This window comes from Ahaetulla prasina, chromosome 2 (assembly GCF_028640845.1).
Source record: "Ahaetulla prasina isolate Xishuangbanna chromosome 2, ASM2864084v1, whole genome shotgun sequence".
NCBI classification, from domain to species: domain Eukaryota; kingdom Metazoa; phylum Chordata; class Lepidosauria; order Squamata; family Colubridae; genus Ahaetulla; species Ahaetulla prasina.
The window spans coordinates 125,321,360-125,343,905 of NC_080540.1; the positions used below are offsets into that span (position 1 = coordinate 125,321,360).

At 36.7% G+C, this 22,546-nt stretch overlaps 1 protein-coding gene across 3 annotated transcripts in view; it reads left to right on the plus strand.

Moving 5' to 3' along the window:
• Nucleotides 1-22,546, plus strand: part of GAS7 (growth arrest specific 7) — a 173,491-nt gene that overhangs the window by 39,974 nt on the left and 110,971 nt on the right. Inside the window, exon 1 of one of the 3 annotated variants that reach the window (XM_058173196.1) lies at nt 1,913-2,099. The exons of 1 other annotated variant lie outside the window; for it this stretch is intronic. Coding sequence is in view for 1 of the 2 variants with exons in the window: in XM_058173194.1 (XP_058029177.1) it covers nt 10,877-10,891 (15 nt within the window). In the remaining variant the exon portion in view is untranslated. Of the gene's footprint in view, nt 1-1,912; nt 2,100-10,861; nt 10,892-22,546 lie in introns of those variants that run through there. One more of the 3 variants, XM_058173194.1, reaches the window with a different exon arrangement.

Genomic DNA, 22,546 nt, shown 5'->3' on the forward strand with positions numbered 1-22,546 from the left:
GGTGATTACTTTAACAAACCCTATAAATTCTAGTAAATCTTTGTTGGAAATAATTGATCAATATGGGAATGTCTCAGGGTTTAAGGTAAATCAGAAAAGACAAAAGTGAAAATAAAAAATATGGCCAGACAACAGAAAGAAAAACTAGAGGAAGTAACAGGATTTGAAATTGTAAAGAAGGTTAAGTATTTAGGGGTTTATATTACGTCATCAAATGTGAAATTGTATAAGAATAACTATGAGGTTTTATGGCAAAAAGTTCAGAAGGAGTTGATTGTTTGGAAAAATTGCAATTATCTTTGCTGGGAGAATTGCTGCTATTAAAATGAATGTTTTACCTAGATTTTTATTCCTCTTTCAGATGATACCAATAATTAAGAAAGATAAGAATCTTGAGGAATGGCAGAAGGGAATTAACAAATTTATATGGGAAGGTAAAAAAGCTAGGGTTAAAATGAAAATAATTCAAGATTCTCGGAAAGGGAGGTTTAAAATGCCTAATTTTAAATTATATTATGAAGCAGCTGCTCTCTGCAATAAGTGATTGGTTTAATTTAACAGAGGACAGAATTTTGAATATAGAAGGTTATGATTTGTTATATGGATGGCATGCATATTTAATTTATGACAAAAAGTGGATAAGGCCTTTAAAAATCATGTGCTAAGAAATGCCCTTCATGTGTTTGGAAAAATACTCTTATAAACTAAATTATAAGGTTCCTATATGGGCATGTCCTAGACATACAGTAGAAAATATAAACATAGAACAGAAGCAGGAAATGATTACATATAAAGATCTTTTGTATACTGAAAGAGGTAATTTGCAGTTAAAATCTCTGCAAGTATTAAGAGAGGAAGGGAAAAATTATACTTGGTTTCAATATGAGCAATTACATGCTAGATGGAAGGGAGATCAAAAAATTGGTATAGAGCAGAACGAGGGAAATTTGGTAAAGCAAATTAGAAATCAGTCTCAGGAGCATATAAAGAGATTGTATAATGTGTTACTTGAAATAGATTCTGAAAGGGACTTGGTAAAGGACTGTATGATAAAGTGGGCACAAAATTTTCAGGAGCCAATATTATTGGAAACGTGGGAAAGAATTTGGGTTAGAAATGTTAAATTCACGCAGGCACAGAATCTGATGGAAAATTTTTATAAAATGTTTTATAGATGGCATCTAGATCCTAAAAAATTATCGTGTATGTATCCAGAAATGCAAGCAAAATGTTGGAGATGTAATTGTGATGACGCTACATATTTTCACATTTGGTGGACTTGTAAGGACATAAAGGCCTTTTGGATAAAAATTTGGTGGATTTTACAAAATGTTCTGAAAAAGAATATAAAGTTCCTGCCGCAATTTTTCTTGTTGGGAATTATTACGGATTGTACAGTAATTGAGACTAAATTGATTTTAAATCTAATAACTGCAGCAAGATTACTAATAGGACAATATTGGAAGAAAAAAGAAGTACCAACAATACAAGAATGGATATTGAAAGTTGCCAATTTGGCTGAGATGGCGAAGATATCAGCCTTTTTGAAAGACAATACGCAAGAAAAGATACTTAAAGGAATGGAAAAATGGATTGACTATATTCAACGTAGATATCAGACTAAGAGTTATCAGACTGTTTTGAATGATTATGATGTATTATTTTGATTGCTTTTGGGGAAGTTAGGAATTGATGATTGTAGGGTATAATTAAGTTGGGACGAAAACTTTTAGCATATGTTTGTTTTACTTTTAACTATACCTTGTGCTCGTTCCGGGAAGTCGGGGAGGGGTTGCGAAGGGAGGGGGGAGGAGGGGGGGAAAGGGGAAAAAAATTTTTTTGTAAAACTTTTTGAATAAAAAAAAAAAAAAAGAAGAAGAAGTGGGATCCATCAACCAAGACACTACCAGACAAATAGAACTTCTGTTGAACAGAACATAAATTAAGCTAAAATAAAATCAAAGAGTAGATGTGCTAGCAAGATATGATCTGAAGAACATACTGGCAAAATATAAGAACAGGGCAAGAAAAGATCAGTACAAAGGACAAGTCTGGAACACAACTCATATGAAAGACAGCTTGAGAAGCTACACAAAGAGGTAAGAGATATGTGAAAACCAAAGCAGAAAAAACATTCCTCAAATCTCAAAGTGAAAAAAAAACTGACTTTCACTTCAAACTGTTATGATACCCAGGGAAAAATGGAGGATGAAAAGCTTGATCGAGAAGGATGTACAGCAATTAAATGCATGTTTTTAATACGTCAACCCAAAAATTTAGTTGAGAATGTTATGCTGAAAAATGTAACAAAGGGACAAAAATGTCTTTAAAAACATCAAAAACATTTAAAGCTGTAGTAGAAATACTCAAGAATAACCCCATAAGGGATCTGATAGAGGAAAATGAAAATGAAGAAATAGATAGTTTGGTACTTTTATAAACAAGTTTATAGAATAATAGAAACATCTGTAGAATGTAAATGTAGCCAGACATCCGTTCTATTGGAAAATGATAGAAAACAGATTGACTGTCAAATAAGAAGCACAAGAGTCAAATGATATATCCAATGAATTGTTTAAAGCTGAAAAGGCAATTACAGTGCTAACAGCTCTATGTATGGAATCCAAGGTTCCATAGAAATCCTGGAATTTGAAAAATATTAGTGTGGATGTATACCATGATTGCAGCCATTCCTAACTTACTGTTTTTTACTTAAGTTTTTCTTAAGGATACAAAGGATAATAAAGTGATACACACACTCAGAGGGAGAGGGAGAAAGGGAAAGGGAAAGGGAGAGAGAGAGACAGAGAGAGAGACAAAGAGAGATGTGAGATGTGAGATGCATAGGCAGCTGTCATACGAGTCAGAGGGAAATGAGCTAGCCAACCTAAGGTAGATAATGAAGAGAACAATGAAACAGAAGAAGGAAATTTACCTTTTTTCATTGATGACATCAAGGCTTTCAATTATGTAGAATTGTATATTATGCCCAAATGTGAAATTTATTAAAAACTAATTGGTATACAAGAGTGGTGGGCTTCTACCGGTTCGTCACAGTTCCCGTGAACTGGTAGTGGCGGCAGGAGGCTCCGCCCACCCACCCCGGACGTCATCACGGACAGTCTGCACATACACATAAGGTTCTACACATGCACAGAAGCACTGTGCACGCACAAAGCGCGCATGCAGTCACAGTTGAGAATCGGTAGCAAAGGTAAGTGGAACCCACCATTGGTATACAAGGATGTCTAATTATTCTTCTGAAGAAGAGTCACAATTAACAAGTAATTGCTTTAACAAATGAATTTGGAGAGGGAGAATGGTTCAGAATAGAAAAGAAAGTAAACAATATCTACTGTCCAAATATCTGTTTAATTTATAAAAACAAGTATAATATTAGAGTGGCAGACTGAAAGAGATGGCAGCTGGAATAAAAATTGGAGGTATAAGCATTAGGAATTGGAGATATTTTAGTTTGATTTTAATGTACACTGTCCAGAGTCAATTTGGAGTTGGGTAGTGGCTAAACTGAATAAATTAAATTAAGATGCACATAACAGCATGTTGTAAAAGAAAATTTAAAAAAAATGCTGTGAAAGTAAAAATGGAATGTGAAAAATCCAAGTTAATTAAATGTTAAGAAAGTAAAGATATTCTCAGTATAGAATTCACATGGTAAGAAGTGAAAGTGGTAGTTCCCCCATTTTTTGGGGTGGGTGGGTGAACAACTCAAGAACAGATAATGGATGTTAAGAGAAATAAAGATGATGTTAGTTTTAGGGAAGAAAATAAGAATACTTTTATATTAACAAAGATCAAAACTTTGGTGTGGCTGTGAAAACTGATACGGAGAGAAAAATGAAAGAAAAAGACCTTTGTATTGGAGACATTTGCAAGTGGATGATGGACTAGGAAACAAAGGTCATGCTTGGTAAAATTGGGGGATGTAGAAAGAAAAGCCATCTAATAAGGTGGATGAACATGATCAAAGGGATTACTGGAGCGTCTTCAGAAGATTTATATAGTAGTCCTATACTAAAGTCAGGTCAAGGTGATGAGCTTATATTCATTCAGAAGCTGAACCTGAGTTGATTAAAACCAACTAATTAACCTTGTAACATTCCAGTCTCTGAGGAAGCTAATATGCCTTCTATAAATAAATAGAGCATATCTTCTTCACTTACTATGTTGTGCTGAATGTCACTTCTAATTTTTATTGTAGCACATATCATCGGATATGTACATTGACTTTTCTCCACAGTTCATGGTATAATGCTCCATAAGATGTTTTAGTAATGAAGGTGTGCCTTTCTGAGACTTTTTATCCCATTAGATACCTCTGAGAATAATAATGCCAGAGTGCTTCAAGTATTTGCACTAAACTTTTCTTACGAAAGTAGCCACTGCAGACTTACCAAAATAATACTCTAAATGTTTTGTGCCTATCTTTCTGAAAGTCAGAAGTAAGTTGTAAAAGATGAATGCATACTAGTGAATCTCAGTTTTGTTTTTCTGGCTTTGTGTTACCCAAATTCGAGGTAGATGTTAACTTACACAATTCAAGATACTGCTTGCTACCTACAAAGCCCTACATGGCACAAGGTCTGAAGGACGATCATTCTTCCATAATATCTGCTTGGCCAGTTCAGTCTTGCAGACTTGACACACTCCAATTTTCATTCATTAAACAATGCCACCAATCGGGACCCCAGAAACATGCCTTCTCAGTAGCAGTGCCTGACCTCTGGAATGAGGCTCCTCCCAATATTCAAATAGCCGCCACCCTCAAATGACACTGAAGATGAGTCTCTTCACCTGGGCCTTTGGTGCGGATGACTGATGCTCATTTCTTCCTTTTCCTTCTTCCCGTCTGATTAGTTTTCTTTGTGCTCTTTTTATATTTTTGTATTGTTACCGCTTTTAAATGTTTTTTTAACAATTGTAAACTGCCCAAAGTTACTGGCAGTTGAACAGTACTTAAGCAATTATTATTAGGTTTAAATATAACACAGCTGATTGAGTTACCTGTGTATGAGACACAGTAACTGAAATCAAAGTGTATTTGTGAAGGGAAGAAAGTTTCTTATGTAAGGCTATTTTTAAAAGGAGGGTCAATGTTCTGCTTGACTATTAGGAATTTAAAACAGACTCTCATTATCTAGTATCATGTAACTGAACTGAAACCACGTTTATTCCTCCTCCTGTTTTTTAAACTTTGTACACTCTTTGACAACCTTGAATTGAGCTAATAAAAAATTTAGTTTGAAACTTGTTTGTTTTTCTCATGGTCAGCATGGCTGTTTTTACTTTTTATAAGACTTCCTGCAGTTTATTGGAAGCATTTCATTCAGTATGCTGCCTCACATATGGTAGAGGACAATCCATGCAAACATTTGGCTGAGCTAAAACAGATAAGTATCTTGATCTGAAATATTATTTTATTAGTTGCTCATTGTAGTTCATACTCCTGAAATTCTCACCTCTGGAGAATGAAATCATAATACATAACACTCACTATGAAGGTCTGCCTCATTTCTTACAAATAAACTTTGCAGTTGAGATCTATATTTAACGGCTAATTTCATTGTTATAATCTTAAAATCTTTTAGAAAAGTGTTTTTGAACATGTCATTACCCAAATCTGGTGACAGTATCATCTTCTGAGATAATGGAACCACAAATTTTCATCGCTGCCCGAAGTTTCAACATACAGTATAGAAGAATGTTTAAATGATCAATCCCATGAATTTTTAATCTGTTCATACGCTTTTGAATTACAACATTTTCTAATTGTGCTCAGTTTGCACTTCTGTAAACCTTTTAGCTAACTGTTATTCTTTTTTCCTGTACAAAGTGAAGATTACTTAAAGGAATTATTTAGGCATTGCCAAAGCTAGTGTGTTTTGATTTGTCTAGCTCAGCAGATTTGGAGCCAAATCCAGGTTGCTTCCACATATATAGTATAATAGTCCTCAGTAGGAGGGGGCAGTTTGGCAGGATAAGCAGCAGACTGAAGAGGCATGGTTAATCCTTTGTTTACCACTCACTTAATTTGTAAACACTACAGTATAAATTCTGCAATCTGTATTTGAATTAGAGCAATAAATTCACATCCCTTTTTAAATAATATGCAGGATTAAATCATATGTATGATATGTGCTGATTTCTACTTGACGGTAATATGTTTGTATGCATGTTTGTATGCATGTCAGCTCTTCCATATGAGAAAGTAGATCTGAGTTAAAAATAAAACTGGTAATACTCAATTGTAGACCACTTTTTACAAGAAAGGAAACAATCTCTGAGTGTGTGCATGTGCATGTGTGATTATTTAAATACATAAAGTTCAGAAATTTCATCTGAAAGGATAACTGTGCATATTTGTATTCAAAAGAAACCTTTTGGAGAATCTTCTACTTTAGTTTCCTGCCCCGTGAGAAGAATATTAAATTGCAGGATCCAATCTGGGTCGGTCTAGAGCAGTGATGACCTTTTTGCTTTCATATGCCAAAAGCAAGGGGAGCGCGGGGGGATCGCTCATGTGTGTGCCCACACCGGGGGTGAAATCTAAAAATTTTCACTATCGATTCTGTGGGCATGGCTTAATTGGTGGATGTGGCTTGGCCAGGTGACCCAGTGGGTGTGGCTTGGTGGTCAGGTGACTGAATGGACATGGCCAATAATAATAAATAATAAAAATAATAAACAAAGTATACAAAACATGGGAGCACAACAGTCTACCTTCTTTAAAAATAGAGGCACTGGTCTACTAATTGCCTTTTTTGGGGAATGCACCGGTCTACCTTCTTTAAAAATAGAGGCACCGGTCTACTAATTGCCTTTTTTGGGGAATGCACCGGTCTACCTTCTTTAAAAATAGAGGCACTGGTCTACTAGCTGCCTACAGTGCTGATCAGCTGTAGTGGGACCCTTTGAAGCGCCGCGGCAGTCATTTAAGGCCGTTTGCAGCTATATCACCACCGAGCACTTCAGGGACAGAGAAGAGGAACAGCAAGGCATGGGTGGTGGAGGGGGCAGGGATTTTTGCTACTGGTTCTCCGAACTACCCACCCCCATCGCTACTGGATCACGCAATCCGGTCCAAACCGGGAGCATTTTATCCCTGGCCCACACCCATAATTCAATGCGCCGTGCCTTTCATGCATTTACGGGCGACCGGCCCGTTCTCCCCCCCCCCCCGCTTTTGGCACATGACAGCATTGTGGGTAGACCTGTTTTTCGCCTTTCCAAGGCTCCAGAGCCTTTCTAGGAGCCTGGGGAGGGCGAAAATGGCTTTCCCCACCCCCCTGGAGGCCCTCCAGAGGCCAGAAAAGGCTTGTTTCCTGACCTCCAGTGGGCCTGGAAGGACTGAAAATCAGCTAGCCGGCACGTGTATGCGTGCTGGAGCTGAGCTAGGGCAACACTTGCGTGTTCACAGATATGTTCTGCGTGCCATAGGTTTGCCATCGGGTCTAGAGAGAAGTTCCCTGAAGATGGACTCCAGCATGAATCTGAAAGCTCTGAAAACTAAACCTCTGGTCCCAGTGACTGACCCAGATTGGATCCTGCAACATTATCCTGGGACATGTACATTCATCTTCATTCATGAGAATATTAAATTGTTTATTTCTAAATAGAGTATTATTTCACTTTATTTTCCTTTTTGAATTCAGAAAATAAAATGAGTCCCTTGGGAAAAGGGCAGTATAAAAATTTAATAAATAAAAATAAATAAAATCTTACACAAAGTTAATTGTGTTAACTTCAGATTTTGATTAGAAGCTTGTTTCTATAAATTGTCTTTACTATATAGTAGTGTGATTATATATTCTCACTTATTGTACAGTATTTTGGTAGAGTAACACATGCTTCCCAGCTGCAGGGAAGGAGGGAGGGATTATACTTGCTAGAATTTTTTTTTCTCCCAAGACCTTCCTTCTGCTGAATAATTCTGTTTAGCTAATGTTTCCCTTAGCTATATTTTTCCAACTGAATCTCATTTTATTACTTCCTGTCCATAATTCTGACCTCTTTAGTTTTCCATTATGATTTGCTTCTTGTTCATAGTGAAATTCTGTATTTACAGCATCCAACATCATTTTTATAGAGTTGGTTGCTTTTCCTTTTGTTATCAACAACATTTTGCCATATTCTGTAAGTTCCCCTTGTTTTGTAGGATTTTTAGTCACCTGAATTTTGTGCTGTAAATTGCTATGAACAGCTACATTGTGAAGGCTGCAGGGTTATTATTCATGTTAGAAGGAATAAATCTCAGATCAACAAACATGGTTAAGAAGATGCCTTAAATGCCAGGAATGCCACGTTTGATGCTTGAAATAATCCTTGAATATTTAAGTACCGTTATCAGTCAAATCACTTACATGCTTGAGGTCTTGGAGCAGAATCAGTTTAAGATTAGGTTATATAAACATTGCAAAAAGTAAGAATCACCCATTATAGACAAAGCACTACGGCACTATATACAAAAAATAATGGACATATTGGGGCAGTAGAGAAGTGTATTCTATGAAAGAATTAAATTCTTAATTCAAAATATATTTTTAAATTCAAAATATAACATATTTTATGTTATATCCTTTATTAAGGACTGGCCTTTCTGTTTTAATATAAAATCATTTTGTTTGTTATGTCTTTGCAACATTTATTATTTTCGGCTAGAAGCCTACATGGTTATAAATAAAAATACAGAGGAAATCCTTAAAAGCAAAATAATTCAATATTACATTTAAACCATGAAGACTATATTAAAAGATATAGCATAGCAACAAAATACAAGAAAATTAAAAGACATCAAAGAATTAAAGAGCCAGTTTGGTTTAGAGGTTGTGGCACATGTCTAGAAATTGGGACATACTTTAGGCACAAAACCTGCTGGGTAAGTTTGAACCATCACTGCCTCTCAGCTCTAGGAAGGAGGCAATGGGAAACCAGACACACATACATACATAACTATACTCTAAAACTGGGAGATAATAAAAAATGCCACTCGTAAATTACTAAGCTAGTCACATACCACTCACAGATTTTAGTATGATGGGCTATGTTGATAACAGTGTGGAATAGACAGATATGGGAAGAAGCTATAATTTGTCAAAGAGTTATATAGGATAACAGTAACATTTTGAACTAGATCAAGAAAAATACTTTTTTAAAGATATCACTGAGCTAGTAAGATAGGATGTTTAAGCTGGTGGGAGGATTTTTGATGAGAATGTTTTTACAAAATGACTTCTGAAGGATAAGAAAGAGGATTGGGTGGACTAGAGGATGGTTTGAGGATTGAGAGGTTGTTGAAAGGGTAATGGAAAGTTGGAAAAGGGAACATATGAAGGATATGAAGTGAGAGCTGATTTTGAGGCCTTTTAGAAAGATAAAGTAAAATGGAATCATGACCAGATGGTGGCAGAAATGGGGGTCATTTCCACACTAACAATAATGATGTCTAGAGTCATCTGTCTCAAATAACTTTATTCTTCCAAATAACAGTAATGGAACCATGCTTTGTAACACCTCAGTGATGAGTGAGTGATGCTATGAAGACACTGTAAGTCTCTAAAGCAGAAATGACCAAGGAGTTTTTGACGCTTGAAAGGAGGATACTATGTAGACAAGGAGAAACAATGCAGAAAATTCAGCTTGGAAAACAGATCCTACACAGTGACATGCAATCCAGCAAAGACTATTCAGAATAGTAGAAGCTAGAACAGGCATTCAAGACAGTGAAGAAAGCCAGAACTAGAGGCTGGAACAGGTTGGAGCAGCAACCAGAGCAACAGAAATTTAGAAGCAGCCTTGATATTAGCTTCCTAAGTGTAATCTGCATCGGCTGTAGGTTGCAGAGGGAGAGAAATACCAGGTAGCTCAGGAATCCAGCAACAACAGCCAACTGTGAAGTACTGATTTTAGTATCAAATTCAAGGATATGCAAGATACGTAACTAAGTATACATATATAACTACTGGTACTTGTAACTAAGAAGAGTGACGTTTTCGGCGCCTCTAAAATGCTTGGGTGGCTGAGTTAACATATGGGGGGATTATGGGCCCTCTGGAAAGATTTAGACTTGGAATGTGCAGGGAAGGTTGAGAGAAGAGTTATGGTTGATTGTTCCAAATTAGAATAGTGGATGGGCACTAGGGTGAAGTGGGACATCTTGAGAATATTGCATGGCTTGCTAAACATTGCAGTCTGTACTAAATGAGATGCTTTGATAGCTGCTGCTGAGTGGAATCATATAGGCCAATGGAGAGGTTAAGCAAGAATACAAGGATGGGTAAAGTAGAAGGAGCCTACACAAACAGTTTTGGCCCTGTTTTCTATTCCAGTGGATCCTTCTGGACTCATGGCTTCTGCTGAACAAGAGGAAACCATAGTTGGGACCTTTAACTGATTTAGACTCGTGTATCAGATATGACTCTATTGGGTTCAGGAAATCCTGAAGACGGTAACTTAAGCTGTAACATATTCTATATAAAGCTTCTTCTTAAGATGAACTAGAAGCCCCAGTTGATTTCAAATGCAACAGTCGGGTATCTTACTATTGCAAAGTTATACCTAACTTGCAGTCCCTGCACTAGTTATCAGTAGGTTTCTGAACCCAATTCAATGTCCTGATTATTAACTGTAAAGCTGAAAATGGTGATATACACAGGGATTGGTGTTCTAAACATGATCCCTTGGGGTTTTATTATTTATATGTCTATTTTAAATATTCGGCCTATTTAATAAGTTTTTTAGACTAATGTTTTACTTTGTATATTTATGTTGTTTTTAGATGGCTGTACACCGCCCTGAGTCCCTAGGGAGATAGGGAGGTATAAAAATATGAATAAATAAATAAAATAAGTAAATCCACATGCTGCCTCTAGAGGTAAGGCTGCAACTTTTCACATTTTGTAATTCACTGAAAATTTGTTTTGGTGAGTGGCCATTTAATTAAACTATGACTATGACTACTTGGAATTTTTAATAATTTGCCGTCCAGAGGGTTTTTTTAAAGATTTGAATTATATATAAATGCTATTAAGTAAGTAAATAAATAAATTTTGAGCTGTACAAATAATGGTATTCTGACTTAATAAGATCATAATAGCCTGTTTTCCAGAGAGTACTCGAACCATCATTTATTGAGCTAAGTAATGTTTCTGGGTTGCTTCAAGGATAAACTTGAAAATATTACAGCATTCATTATATTACATTCTATTACACACACACAAACACATATATATTCAAATTTGTATACATGGTAATATAAGCAGAAAGAGGAAGCAAAGCTATCAGTGTCTCTGTCCATATCAAGTTGCAACTGGCTGGATGTGATGAAAGAGAAATTCTGTGGCATGATGCAGACTGATGACACCATACTTTATATCTCCATTCACTCATCCTGATGGAACCCAAAACAAAACTACAGTGAAATCAACCAGAAACTCAACCCATTATCTTCTGGCCATCCAGATAAACTTGGAAATATCCTAAGACCTGCATCCAAATTAGAAAGCTTCCGAAAAGTAGCATAGTTGGAGAACTGAAAGCCACAAGGACCCCAGAAGAATCAATAAGGTCTTGTTCTTCTATTTCTTGCTTATATTTGCTTTTTTTTTTTAAGAAAAAGAAAATCAGAAATATTGAGCGTGACTAGTTGAATCAAGATTATTGACAGCACAGTTTTTTTGTCTAGTGTGGTAACTTTTGAAAATGATCCAGTGTGTTAATTTTCTGCCCATCCCCAAAGGCTTATAACAGTTTATAAGGTAACCAGGTCTTGGTTTATCCTCAAAGTCTGAAAAGTAGTTTACATTGTGACAGAGGGTGACTTGTCTAAGGCCACCCAGGAGCCCTATTATTTCCACATCGAACCTCTGCCCACGTTGTATATAGGAAGATTAGTATGTGTCTGTATATGAGGGGAAGAATGTCAATTTTATGGTTATAGAAGACGGAGCCTCTCTGTTTCCCACCAAACAAAGGAAATTCATAAGAGCAACTAAGCCATACTATGCCACTGCTATTGCTTTTTATGTAGATAAAGTTTATTAGCAATCACTCAATAGCAGCATGTCCTCCTGGATTGTTTCTGTGTTTGAAATAGTCTTTATTTAATCTTTAGGGAGATGAAAGTAAAATAGAAACTAGTAGCTGATTGCTGAATCAGAGAAGGAGATTGAGCAAGTATGGAAACGGGAAAGCAGACTGAGATCTAGGTGTACTCAAGATTAAATTGGCAAGAAAAAGTGTGTGTGTGTGTGTGTGTGTGTGTGAGAGAGAGAGAGAGAGAGAGAGAGAAACATGTATAGACATATTCTGCAATGATGTAAACAAAATTTAGATTTTTAAAAATGTATGTACAGATATATTAAACTACTTTATAAAGGCTCATCTTCCGTTATTAAACTGAAACAAAACAAAACAAAAACAACCCCTATTAGATCAGCATTGCTGGACATAAAAGAATCTTGCTTGATTTGTATGTACCAAGAAGGGAGGGAAGATGCCTCTAGTTGAGATGGGTAACTCACAAATCAAATCAAATCAAATCAAATCAAATCAAATCAATAAATGGCAATGATAGTCCTCCATAAGCCTGCATGGAAATTTTTGATAGCATATGACTCTTAGTTTAGGGTTTCAGTATAACCGTGTACTAAAAGATATTCCATTTTTGTCTTGCAATTCTGATCTGAGACTGGAATAGTCCCAGATGTGGAAGACTTACACATTTCCTTATTTGAAGGCTTTTCTTGCAAATTCTGTACCTGCCAGTTATTTTCAAATTTCATTTTTGCCCAGTTCACTCAGTTCATTTTTGTCTTGATTCGAGGCTGGAAAATACAGAAGTGTGGCTTTGAGGTCAAAGTATATCTATTGTTACCTGCAAATGCAGTATCCCCAGCCATTTCTAAGTATTGTTTTTGCCAAGTTTGTTTCTGATGTTGGAAGTTCACTCAGCTGGAGTGGCGGGGGGGAGGGGGGGGAAGAATAGTGTTGGGAAGTTCACTGTATGTGGGCATGACCCTGACATATATCAGTAGCCTGCCAATTCTTGCTCTGTATCAGTCTTCCCCAGTACAATGCCCTTTGCTCTTCCAATGATGTGAGGCTGCCGTTCCCAAAATTTTTGCCAGCATAGCAAAAGTCTGTGCTGCTGAGAATTTGGAGCATTTCATTCAGAGTGCCCTTGGAGGACATCAGGTTTAGGTCTATCAATTGATGTTTAGATTGATCCTGTCAGATGTCTTATTTTCTACCCCACTCTTTCTAGCCATGTAGGCCTTGCACAGTTTAAATGATGGTTCTATTTCAAAACTTGCTCCGTGAAATAGTGTGTTGGAGAATGTTGTGGGAGATAATCATCAGATTCATGAAAAACGCATGGTTGCTGCCCACTGTTTTGTAGCATTACTTCTCTAGCATTCTGTCATGTGCAGGAACATTTTGAACAGCAGCCTAAACAAATAAAGAGGGCTTTTGCAGGATTTATATATTCATAGGATTATAGTACCCCAAATAGGGTTGCCACTTTCCTAATGTTCTTCGGAATGTAAAAATTACATATGTATTTATTCAAGCACTAGTATTTTACATAGATTACATGTTAGAAATGACTAAATGCTCACCTAGTTTTAACAAGTCGGGGAAGGCTGGGTCTTTGGCAAATCCTTGTGATAAAGGCAGTCCTTCAGTACTTAACTCAGAGTAGGAGACAAGTTGAAATTCAAGAAAATATTAAATTGTTATGGGTAAATAAAACCCAAACTTCACAAAGGACTTTTTATAATCTGAAGTGCGTGTTTCAACTTGAATGAACAACAAAGCTTATGTAATGAGTCACTTCTGCACACTGCATCAAAATTTCAGACAATATGCATTACCCCATCAGTCTTGTTTATCCTTTGGTACTGTACATTGGTCACATACCAAACCTCCAGAAATAAAACCCACACAGAACAGTTCACATTCAGCCAGAGTTGAAGAAACGATGCATTGTGCATCAGGTGACCCAATTAGTCCAAGAACTTTAGGGACTCCCATTTTCCTCACCCATAGTCGCTAAGGATTTTGTTATCTCTGTCTTCATCCTGTTTGGAATATGATTAGCAAGACCCTGAACAAAAGCCAGAAACAAATCCAGGATTTTCTTGCCAAAATTGCCAATCAGAAATCTTTGGCAAATAAGCTCCTCAGCATACTGCTTCTGAAGGTTTACTTTTTACCATTCAGTCATGCCTAATTCTTGGAGATTGGCTGGACAAGCCCCTGCAATTTTCTTGGCAAGGTTTTTCAGAAGAGGTTTGCCACTGTCTCCTTCCTAGGACTGAGAGAAAGTGAGTGGCCCAAGGTCACCCAGCTGCCATTTTACCTAAGATGGGACTAGAAGTCACAATCTCTTCGTTCCTAGTCCAGTCCCTTAATTAGTATACGAAACTGGCTCTTCTAAACCAATATCAAATAACCATAATTATTAATCCTATTAAATTTGGCTATCCCCCTTTTAAGTAGCAACACAGACACCAAGCACTTCAGCTTTCTCATTCAATAGGAGGAATTGTTCCATTCCTCTGAACCATTTGTTTTTCTGTAATGTCTTTTTCAATGTCAGCAATCACCCTGCCAACAGATAAAGTTTGCAGTATGAGAATCTTCAATATTCAAAATCATAATTCTTTCTGCAAACTATAGTATATACATTATTAGGTTTTTTTATCACAACAGATGAGGACCAGATGCAAATACTCAGAATAATAAGAGATTTGTAGTTAACATGAATCTACTGATAAGGGGTGGATTTACCCTGTGAGTCCCATGCGTTTATACTATTTAGTAATTTGCATTTTATTTTCTTAGTTTTTTTCTTACTCAAGCTCAGAAATCTTATTTATACATATTGTGAGTATAACAATGCAATGGCCAGACAAGCAGAAAGTGTTAAGAATAAGGTAGAGCTCCTGACAGCACGGAGTCCTACAGCTTTATTAATTATAAGAGTTGTGCAGAACTTTGGCATTGAAGGGAAATAAATTCTCCAGGGTGTGTGAGTGTGCGGATATACATGTATACAAGGGGAGAAACATTTGTGCAGCCTTGTCAGCAACTCCTGATAATCACTATGTTTTTTCAAGAGTTCTTGTGGTCCTTAGCAGCAGCATAATCCTGAAAAATGATGCAGCTGCTGTAAGAAATTACCGTCAGCTGCTTATGCATATGTTGTTGGGTGCTCCAGAGTATTTATTCCTATTAAAATCTAGAGCACTTCACAACTTTAATAATGCATACTATTTCAAGAGCTGAAAACTATGTCAACATGCAAATAAATCAAATTGTGTTGGTATGAGCATATTCTGCTATCCTAAGAATAGACTTTATATGAGGCATTTTGCCAAAAGTACTACCAAATAATGTATATTTTGAATTTCTGTTTCTATGTGTGTGCTGATACCATTAATTTTGGCAATACTTCACTGTTAGTATTGATCTAGGAATAAGTATAGACTATTCCAGCACCGTCTTTTGCTAAAATGTTCCTATTATTAGAGATGGGGTTGACAGAAAGAAAGGTTGTTAATTAAGTCAAATACTCTTATGAATCAGATCATATATTTTTAGATTGTTTCTCATAGGCAAACTGCATTGGAATCCAAGGGGTTATGTTGAAAATGTTTAGAAGCCCCATTGAGTTTGGTGGCATTTATTCTCACATGAGAATAAGATTACAGTTTTTAAGCATTGTAAATAACACACTGTCAGAACAATCCTATGCATGTCTAATGGAGGAATAAGGTGTATCAAATTGGTGGCAGTTATTTCCAGATAAATGTATTTCAACCTTTGACTGCTATTATTGCTAAGGCTGCTTGTACCAGGGACTAGGATGTCATTATTGACATGAAGATAATGGGAAATTCACTGAAAGGTAGCAGCTTAATCTATAAATTTTATGGAATTGTATGTCCTTTTGTGGAAAGTCACAATTATATTCATTTACAAATTATAAATACTTGCGATTTAATATTATGAACTGCTCTTATAAAATGGATAGATCTGAAGAAACACCTTCACAATACTAAGCTGAACCCTAGAACCAGGTTTTCCATCCCATGAGACATTTTACTCACCTTATTTCTTAATACTTTCTGCTTGTCTGGCTGTTGCATTGTTATAACATGTACAAATAATATTTCTTCTAGAAACTACTGGACTCAGATGAATCATGAGTAGGTTATAGTGTTTTTGGAAACTGTACTTGATTGACAATATTGTCAGCCTTCTTCACATGTGCAAGGGTCACGATCTATCCAGAAATTCTGTTTAGATACCATTCTTAACCTCCTTTCCACAAGAGAAATGTCCATTAGTGTGCCACCGTATTTTATTATGGGTCAATAGCTGCAATTTATAGTAAGTGTATTGTGCAACCTGGAACATGACCTGTATTCCTACCCATATTTATTAGAAGACCCAGGTAAGTAAAGCAGTGACTGGAAACCACTTTGCAATTATTTACTAAATGACTTTTAATAGTGCTGTCCACTTCAAATCTTGTTTTAATGGGGTTTGTTTATGAAATATACTGTACATCATGTCTATTCTCTAGGAGCTCAAGGCAAGTATCTCTGTTCATGTTAGCCTCAGTGCTCCGCTGCTGTACACACACACACACACACACACACACACACACACACACACACACACACACATATATATATGCAACCATATGAAAGAAATGGAGAAAAAATCCAAAGTCATTCAGTGAGCTTTTAACCATTGTACTATACTACCCTAAAAATGGGAATGATTTGTGCCAGAAACCATGCATACTAATTAGACAGTTCATATTCATGATATATCACAGCTACGATTCCCATGATGCCCAGTAAATTTATTAAATCAATTTGTATAGATGCCTAAACCTGCTACAGTCATGCTTAGACTGGGATGCTGGCTAGAAACTTATGCTGGGAACTTTGGGTCCTGATCAATGCTGTTGATTTTCCAGGGCACACTCAGAGTCCTAAAACAATTCTTGATTGTTGAATGGGGAGAGACAGGAAGGGGTGATTTCAAAGAAAATTAATAGTTAATTGATTTGGCTATAAAGCATGCAAATATATACAAATGTGTCCTCAGCTTTAGACTGCAAAAATATGGACCACCAGTAAGTGCAACAAAGTGATAAAATGTTATTCATCCTTCTAGTGGTCATCCATTGTTTTACACCCTAGATCTGATAGTTTATATAAGAAAAAATGAATTTGCCCATTAGCTACAACAGAAATGTGTTGCTAACCGTTTTTTAAAAAGACATATCTATATGATATTGCCATCATCTTATCCTGAGCTTACCAAAGAAGCATCTTAATTAAGTAATCTTTAGCTGTTATAGTTTTAAAATACTGTTTTCCTTCTTGCAACACAAGCCTTGCCCTATACAGCATCACATTGATAACGCTGGGATTTGTCCAGCTCCCTTTGGCCAGTTCAGGCTTATCTCCTCTTTGATCCTGAGCCATTTTGTCTTGGGCAACAGAAGAAGCTTAGCTTTTACAAAGCCATCTTCCCCCTGTAATGTTTGAATGGTGCTTTCCAGAGCATTACTCGGAGTTAGGCAGGTTACTTATAAACTATTCTTTTGAAAAGTTTACAGTTATTTTGAAAAAATAAAAAACATTAGACCTGTTCCTTAAAAATTGGGTTGACCTGGGATGTATGCATACATGTGGGACTTTGATGCAGTAGTGCATCAGGTCAGATTATCACAAGTTACTTAGTAATGCATCAGGTCAAATTTTCATAGGTTGGACGATACAGTGTGGAAAAAAGTGAGATGGGATGCCATATCCTTTATTCCTCAAATTTAGGGCAGCCAAAATATCTGCGCAGTCTCATTTTACGCATAGTTTTTCAAAATTAAGGCTTGGTTTATTTTAGGGAATGCAGAGAATCTTACTCCCACTAGTGCTTCTTCTTTGTAACCATAAACTGTAGAAATTACAACCTATGTCTGAGTCATTGGGTTGTTTGTTTGTTTGTTTGTTTGTTTGTTTACATTTATACCCCGCCCTTCTCCGAAGACTCAGGGCGGCTTACAGTGTATAAGGCAATAGTTGTTGTCTGGCAGGACCCAAATTCCTATCTATGGTGGGTATGTTCATACACTTTGACTCTCTTGATCTTGCAGGCTGGTGAATGTTCACTTTAGGAATTTAGCACAATGGCTACTCTATTTTCTAACTGATTTGTACTTCAGCTGCAAATCCTATGGTCTGGAGAAGAGGTGGAAGTGGGCGGAAGGGAAGGAATTGAGGTGGGTAGCTGTGCATATCTGTATGAATGTATGCAAGACAGGAGAAGGGGAAAGAATTGTGCTAAAGAGTCCCACCCATTCATTTGATATAGCTAGATGTAGATATAGATGTAGAAAAAATAAGCAAAGTGAATGCCCTTTTAAATGATCATCCTGCACACATGTATGTAAGAGAAAATGTGTGCATATGTAATATAGCTAGTGTGATTCTCCATAGTGGCATAGGGAAAACTAGGTTTAGCACTTCATATTCAAGGCAAGACTATTCCTAGAATGGTCTGCAATTTGCAGATGAGTCTCTTCTAAAGATTTCCCTTGGAAGGAACTACTGCTCAGTTTAAGAGCCGTGGACAAAAATCTCATTCCTCTGCCTCAAGTTTTAGCAAAACAGTTACATGTCAGGATGGAAATAAGAAAGAAACAAGTAGATTTTGAAAAAGGACATTGCAACCAAATCTGTTTGTTGACTGTATAAGTGTCTATAGTTTTCATTGATCACAGATCAGAAATAATCCAAATTTTCAAATAAAGTTTTATTTAAATCAAATGTGATCTTCTGGTTTAATTTTTTTGAATTTCACTAGACAAACTCTCTCCGTCTAATGATCCACTGGTTAAATTAATATACATATTTTTGAAAATCAGAGCAAGAATTGGTTATGGCTAACTATCAGTTTAACCTTCTAGACTGTTTTCTTTCTCATCTCTAATCCCAGTCCCAGATCACATTTGGGAGACTAATTGGTAAATAATATTCCTGCTAATAGATAATGCTATATGGGAAGGAAAGTAAAATTGAAGGAATCTCCCAGTTGTTGCTCTTAAATTGTCCAACATGAAAGTTTTAAAGAGATCACCACTCAGCAAAACCAAATAAGGGCAATTTATGCTGGCACTGCCCAAAAGAAGTATCGGAAAGACATAATAGGGCTGTGAAGAAAAACTCAGTGAAAGAAGATTCACATGTCTGAATCATCATTAAATTATTTAAACCCATTTAAACCCCCTATCAGTAATTTAGAAGTTTATTCAGTGGGAACTTAATCTCAAGAAAATGTGAATCATAGATCTGAATTGTTTCCACCTGAAGCTCAGTAGGCCAGATGATGTAATGGGATAAAGCTTCTCCCTTATGCATTGTTACTAACAGCCTTGCTGCTTCAAAAGATTAAGAGTCGGTAGCACCCTTAAATCCATGCAGGTTTGTAATTAATTGCAGGATCTATTCTAAGAATTAGGCTGGGTATTTGAAGGGTAATTACATTACCTTTTTTCAACTAGGAACTAAAAATACTCCCTGCAGTTTCTGAACTTTTGCTGACTTCTTAAATTTTCTGCCACTGTTTTGCAAATGTAATCACTTCATTTATGGAACCTTGAAACAAAGCCAAGAAGCACTAAAAATGACAATACTTTCATTTCAACTTACCTACCAGGCATATTGGTAACATCATTTGTTTGTTTCATGATCAATCGTCTCCCAGGAATAATATAAAAATGAATTTTATATTACAGTTTTGCCTATACAAAACTGAAAGATGCTCACAGCTTCTAAAAAAAAGTCTTGCTTATTTGTCAGAGCAAGTTAATCATATTACACTAGTGATGCTAATTGTGATAACATAAGCATGGAATTGTATTTTACAGAGGCCCATTGTAGGCAGCAAAACAATATTCCTAGATAATATCTGACTCTTTATTAAATCACATTATAGTCTGTCTATCTGTCTGCTGATTTATTTATTCAGCCAATTTAGGCAGTCACCTAATTGACCTGTAACTCAGGGCAGCATACACAAATAAAGCCACACACAATGAAACAACAATAGGAACAAACATTCAAAAGTAATAAAACAAGGCAATTTATCTAAAAATCATTTTAAAAACTATAATGGAAGGCTCCAAAACTCTGGATGCAGTGACTGGTGGAAAAGCCATGTCATAAGAGCCCTTTCAAAAGGCAGGTAGCATCAGGGCTAACCTGAATTTCAGGTGTAACTTCTAGATCTTGCCAGATGACACTGCTTAAGTAATAGCACCTGGAGCATGTCCACTCTGTCAAATTTTATCTGATGGACAGAAGTAATTGCAGACAAGTGATCCCACAGATAAGCAGGTCCTGTGCCATAAAAAGGCTTTATGAGTCACAACTAGCTCTTGGAAATCTACGGACAACCATACAGCTTGGAAAGCAGCACTGTTACATGGTCGCTCTGAGGTATGCTTATAACCCCTTGTGCCACTACATTGTCCATTTCCAAGTTATAATCATCCAGATCAACAGTCACTAAGACACAAGTGATTCTGGGAAGGGTCTCCCATTCCAGGAAATTGTAATTTTCAGCTGTAAGTAGTGATGGTTGCAAAGCAGGTCATCATATGTCTGTACCAGATTTTATGACTGTTAAGGAAGTTGTTAAGTAAATGTGGCAGTCTTTCAGCACACATGGTGCTCATAAAGGGAACATTAAACGAACTACTAGGGGGCAGTTTCTGCTGGAAATTAGAAGTAAAAGCCAATGGCAAAAACATCATAAATGGCAGTCGTGACTGTGGGGTGCTGCAGATGACATAAATGTGGCCCAGTTACCAAGTACCCAAAATGTTGTCACATGACCATGGGGGGGGGCGGTGTGAACATTAGAACTTTGAATCTGGATCACAAGTCCCTTTTTCGGGGTCTATCATAACAGTTGCTAAAAGTTGAGAACTACCTGTATCCCAGATGCTAAAAAAAAAGACCCAGACTGTTTTATACCTCCTAGATTAGTTACTTCTTTTGAATACAAATATAGATCCCTCTCCCAAGTTTTTTTTCTTCAATTTTAAATACTAAATGTAACTTAAGTAGTGCTACCATGGGCTGTTTTTCTCTGATGTTTGAGAGAAGTGGATGGCTGAAGATGTTCTTCAAAGGAAATAAGGTAAAGGTAAAGGTTCCCCTCGCACATATGTGCTAGTCATTCCCGATTCTAGAGGGCGGTGCTCATCTCCGTTTCAAAAGCAGAAAAGCCAGCGCTGTCTGAAGACATCTCCGTAGTCATGTGGCTGGCATAATTAAATGCCAAAGGCACACGGAGCACTGTTACCTTCCCACCAAAGGTGGTCCCTATTTGTCTAATTGCATTTTTTACTTGCTTGCAAACTGTTAGGTTGGCAGAAGCTGGGACAAGTAACGGGTGCTCACCCCTTTACATGACACTAGGGATTCGAACCGCTGGACTGTCCACCTTTCGATCGACAAGCTTAGCATCTTAGCCACTGAGCCACCACATCACTCAAAGGAAATAGTTTCATTCATTTTCCAACTCCTCTGATATCTACCAAAATCAAGTAATACTATGTTAAGAAATGTCCATTGAAATGTTTTTACAGGTTTGTTTGCTTTTTTTGGAAATAAATCATGTCAAGTTGCTAGGACAGCAAAGAGATTGAGAATAGAGGTGGATGGGAGAAAATTGGAAAAGAAATCATGATGGGCTTCACACTTGTACTGCAAACTTTGGTCTGAGACTCTGCCCAGAAGAATTTTAAGACCAAATTCTTTGCACATGTTCAGAGGTGATTTTATACTTGCATTTTAGGATGTGCACCCAGTACTGAAAATTGATTTATAATCTGAGGCCTGATGTATTTTGGTGTGAATTCACAAAGGCAAGAAATTAAAGAGGGGAGATGGCTTGTTTATAATTAGAAAGGGAAGGGGAAAGGGAAGGTTCTGAAATGGAATTTTTTCTGTGTGTGAAGAGTTCTTGAAAGGAATGTAAGGAATGGGTTGTTTTGTGGAATGGAACAAAGCGGATGTTTTGGTTTTTTTCCTGACAACACACATGAAGATTAAAACCTCTTTTCTAGGCCCAGAAGTTCTGGATTTTAAGTTAATGTAATATACTATCCTTTGTGGACCTGGTTCTTCATACCCTGACAGACCCACATAATGTAGGCTTTAATGTTAAATTGTGTACTTAGGAGTCCTTGGTGGTCCCTAAGCTTGGTTGTTTTCTTGCAGATGTTTTATTACCCAACAAGGTAACAACATCAGTGCTTGCTGACTGTGTACTGCTGTTTATTTGACATTATCCTTTTCACAAAGGTATTTTTTGTATCTTTGTTATAGAAAAGCATACCATGTTCCTTCAGTGTTTTATCTGCCACTTCTAACTTTACATGTGGAAAAACTGAAGTGAAAGAGAGCCAGACTCCCATCAGAAAGATACTCCACCC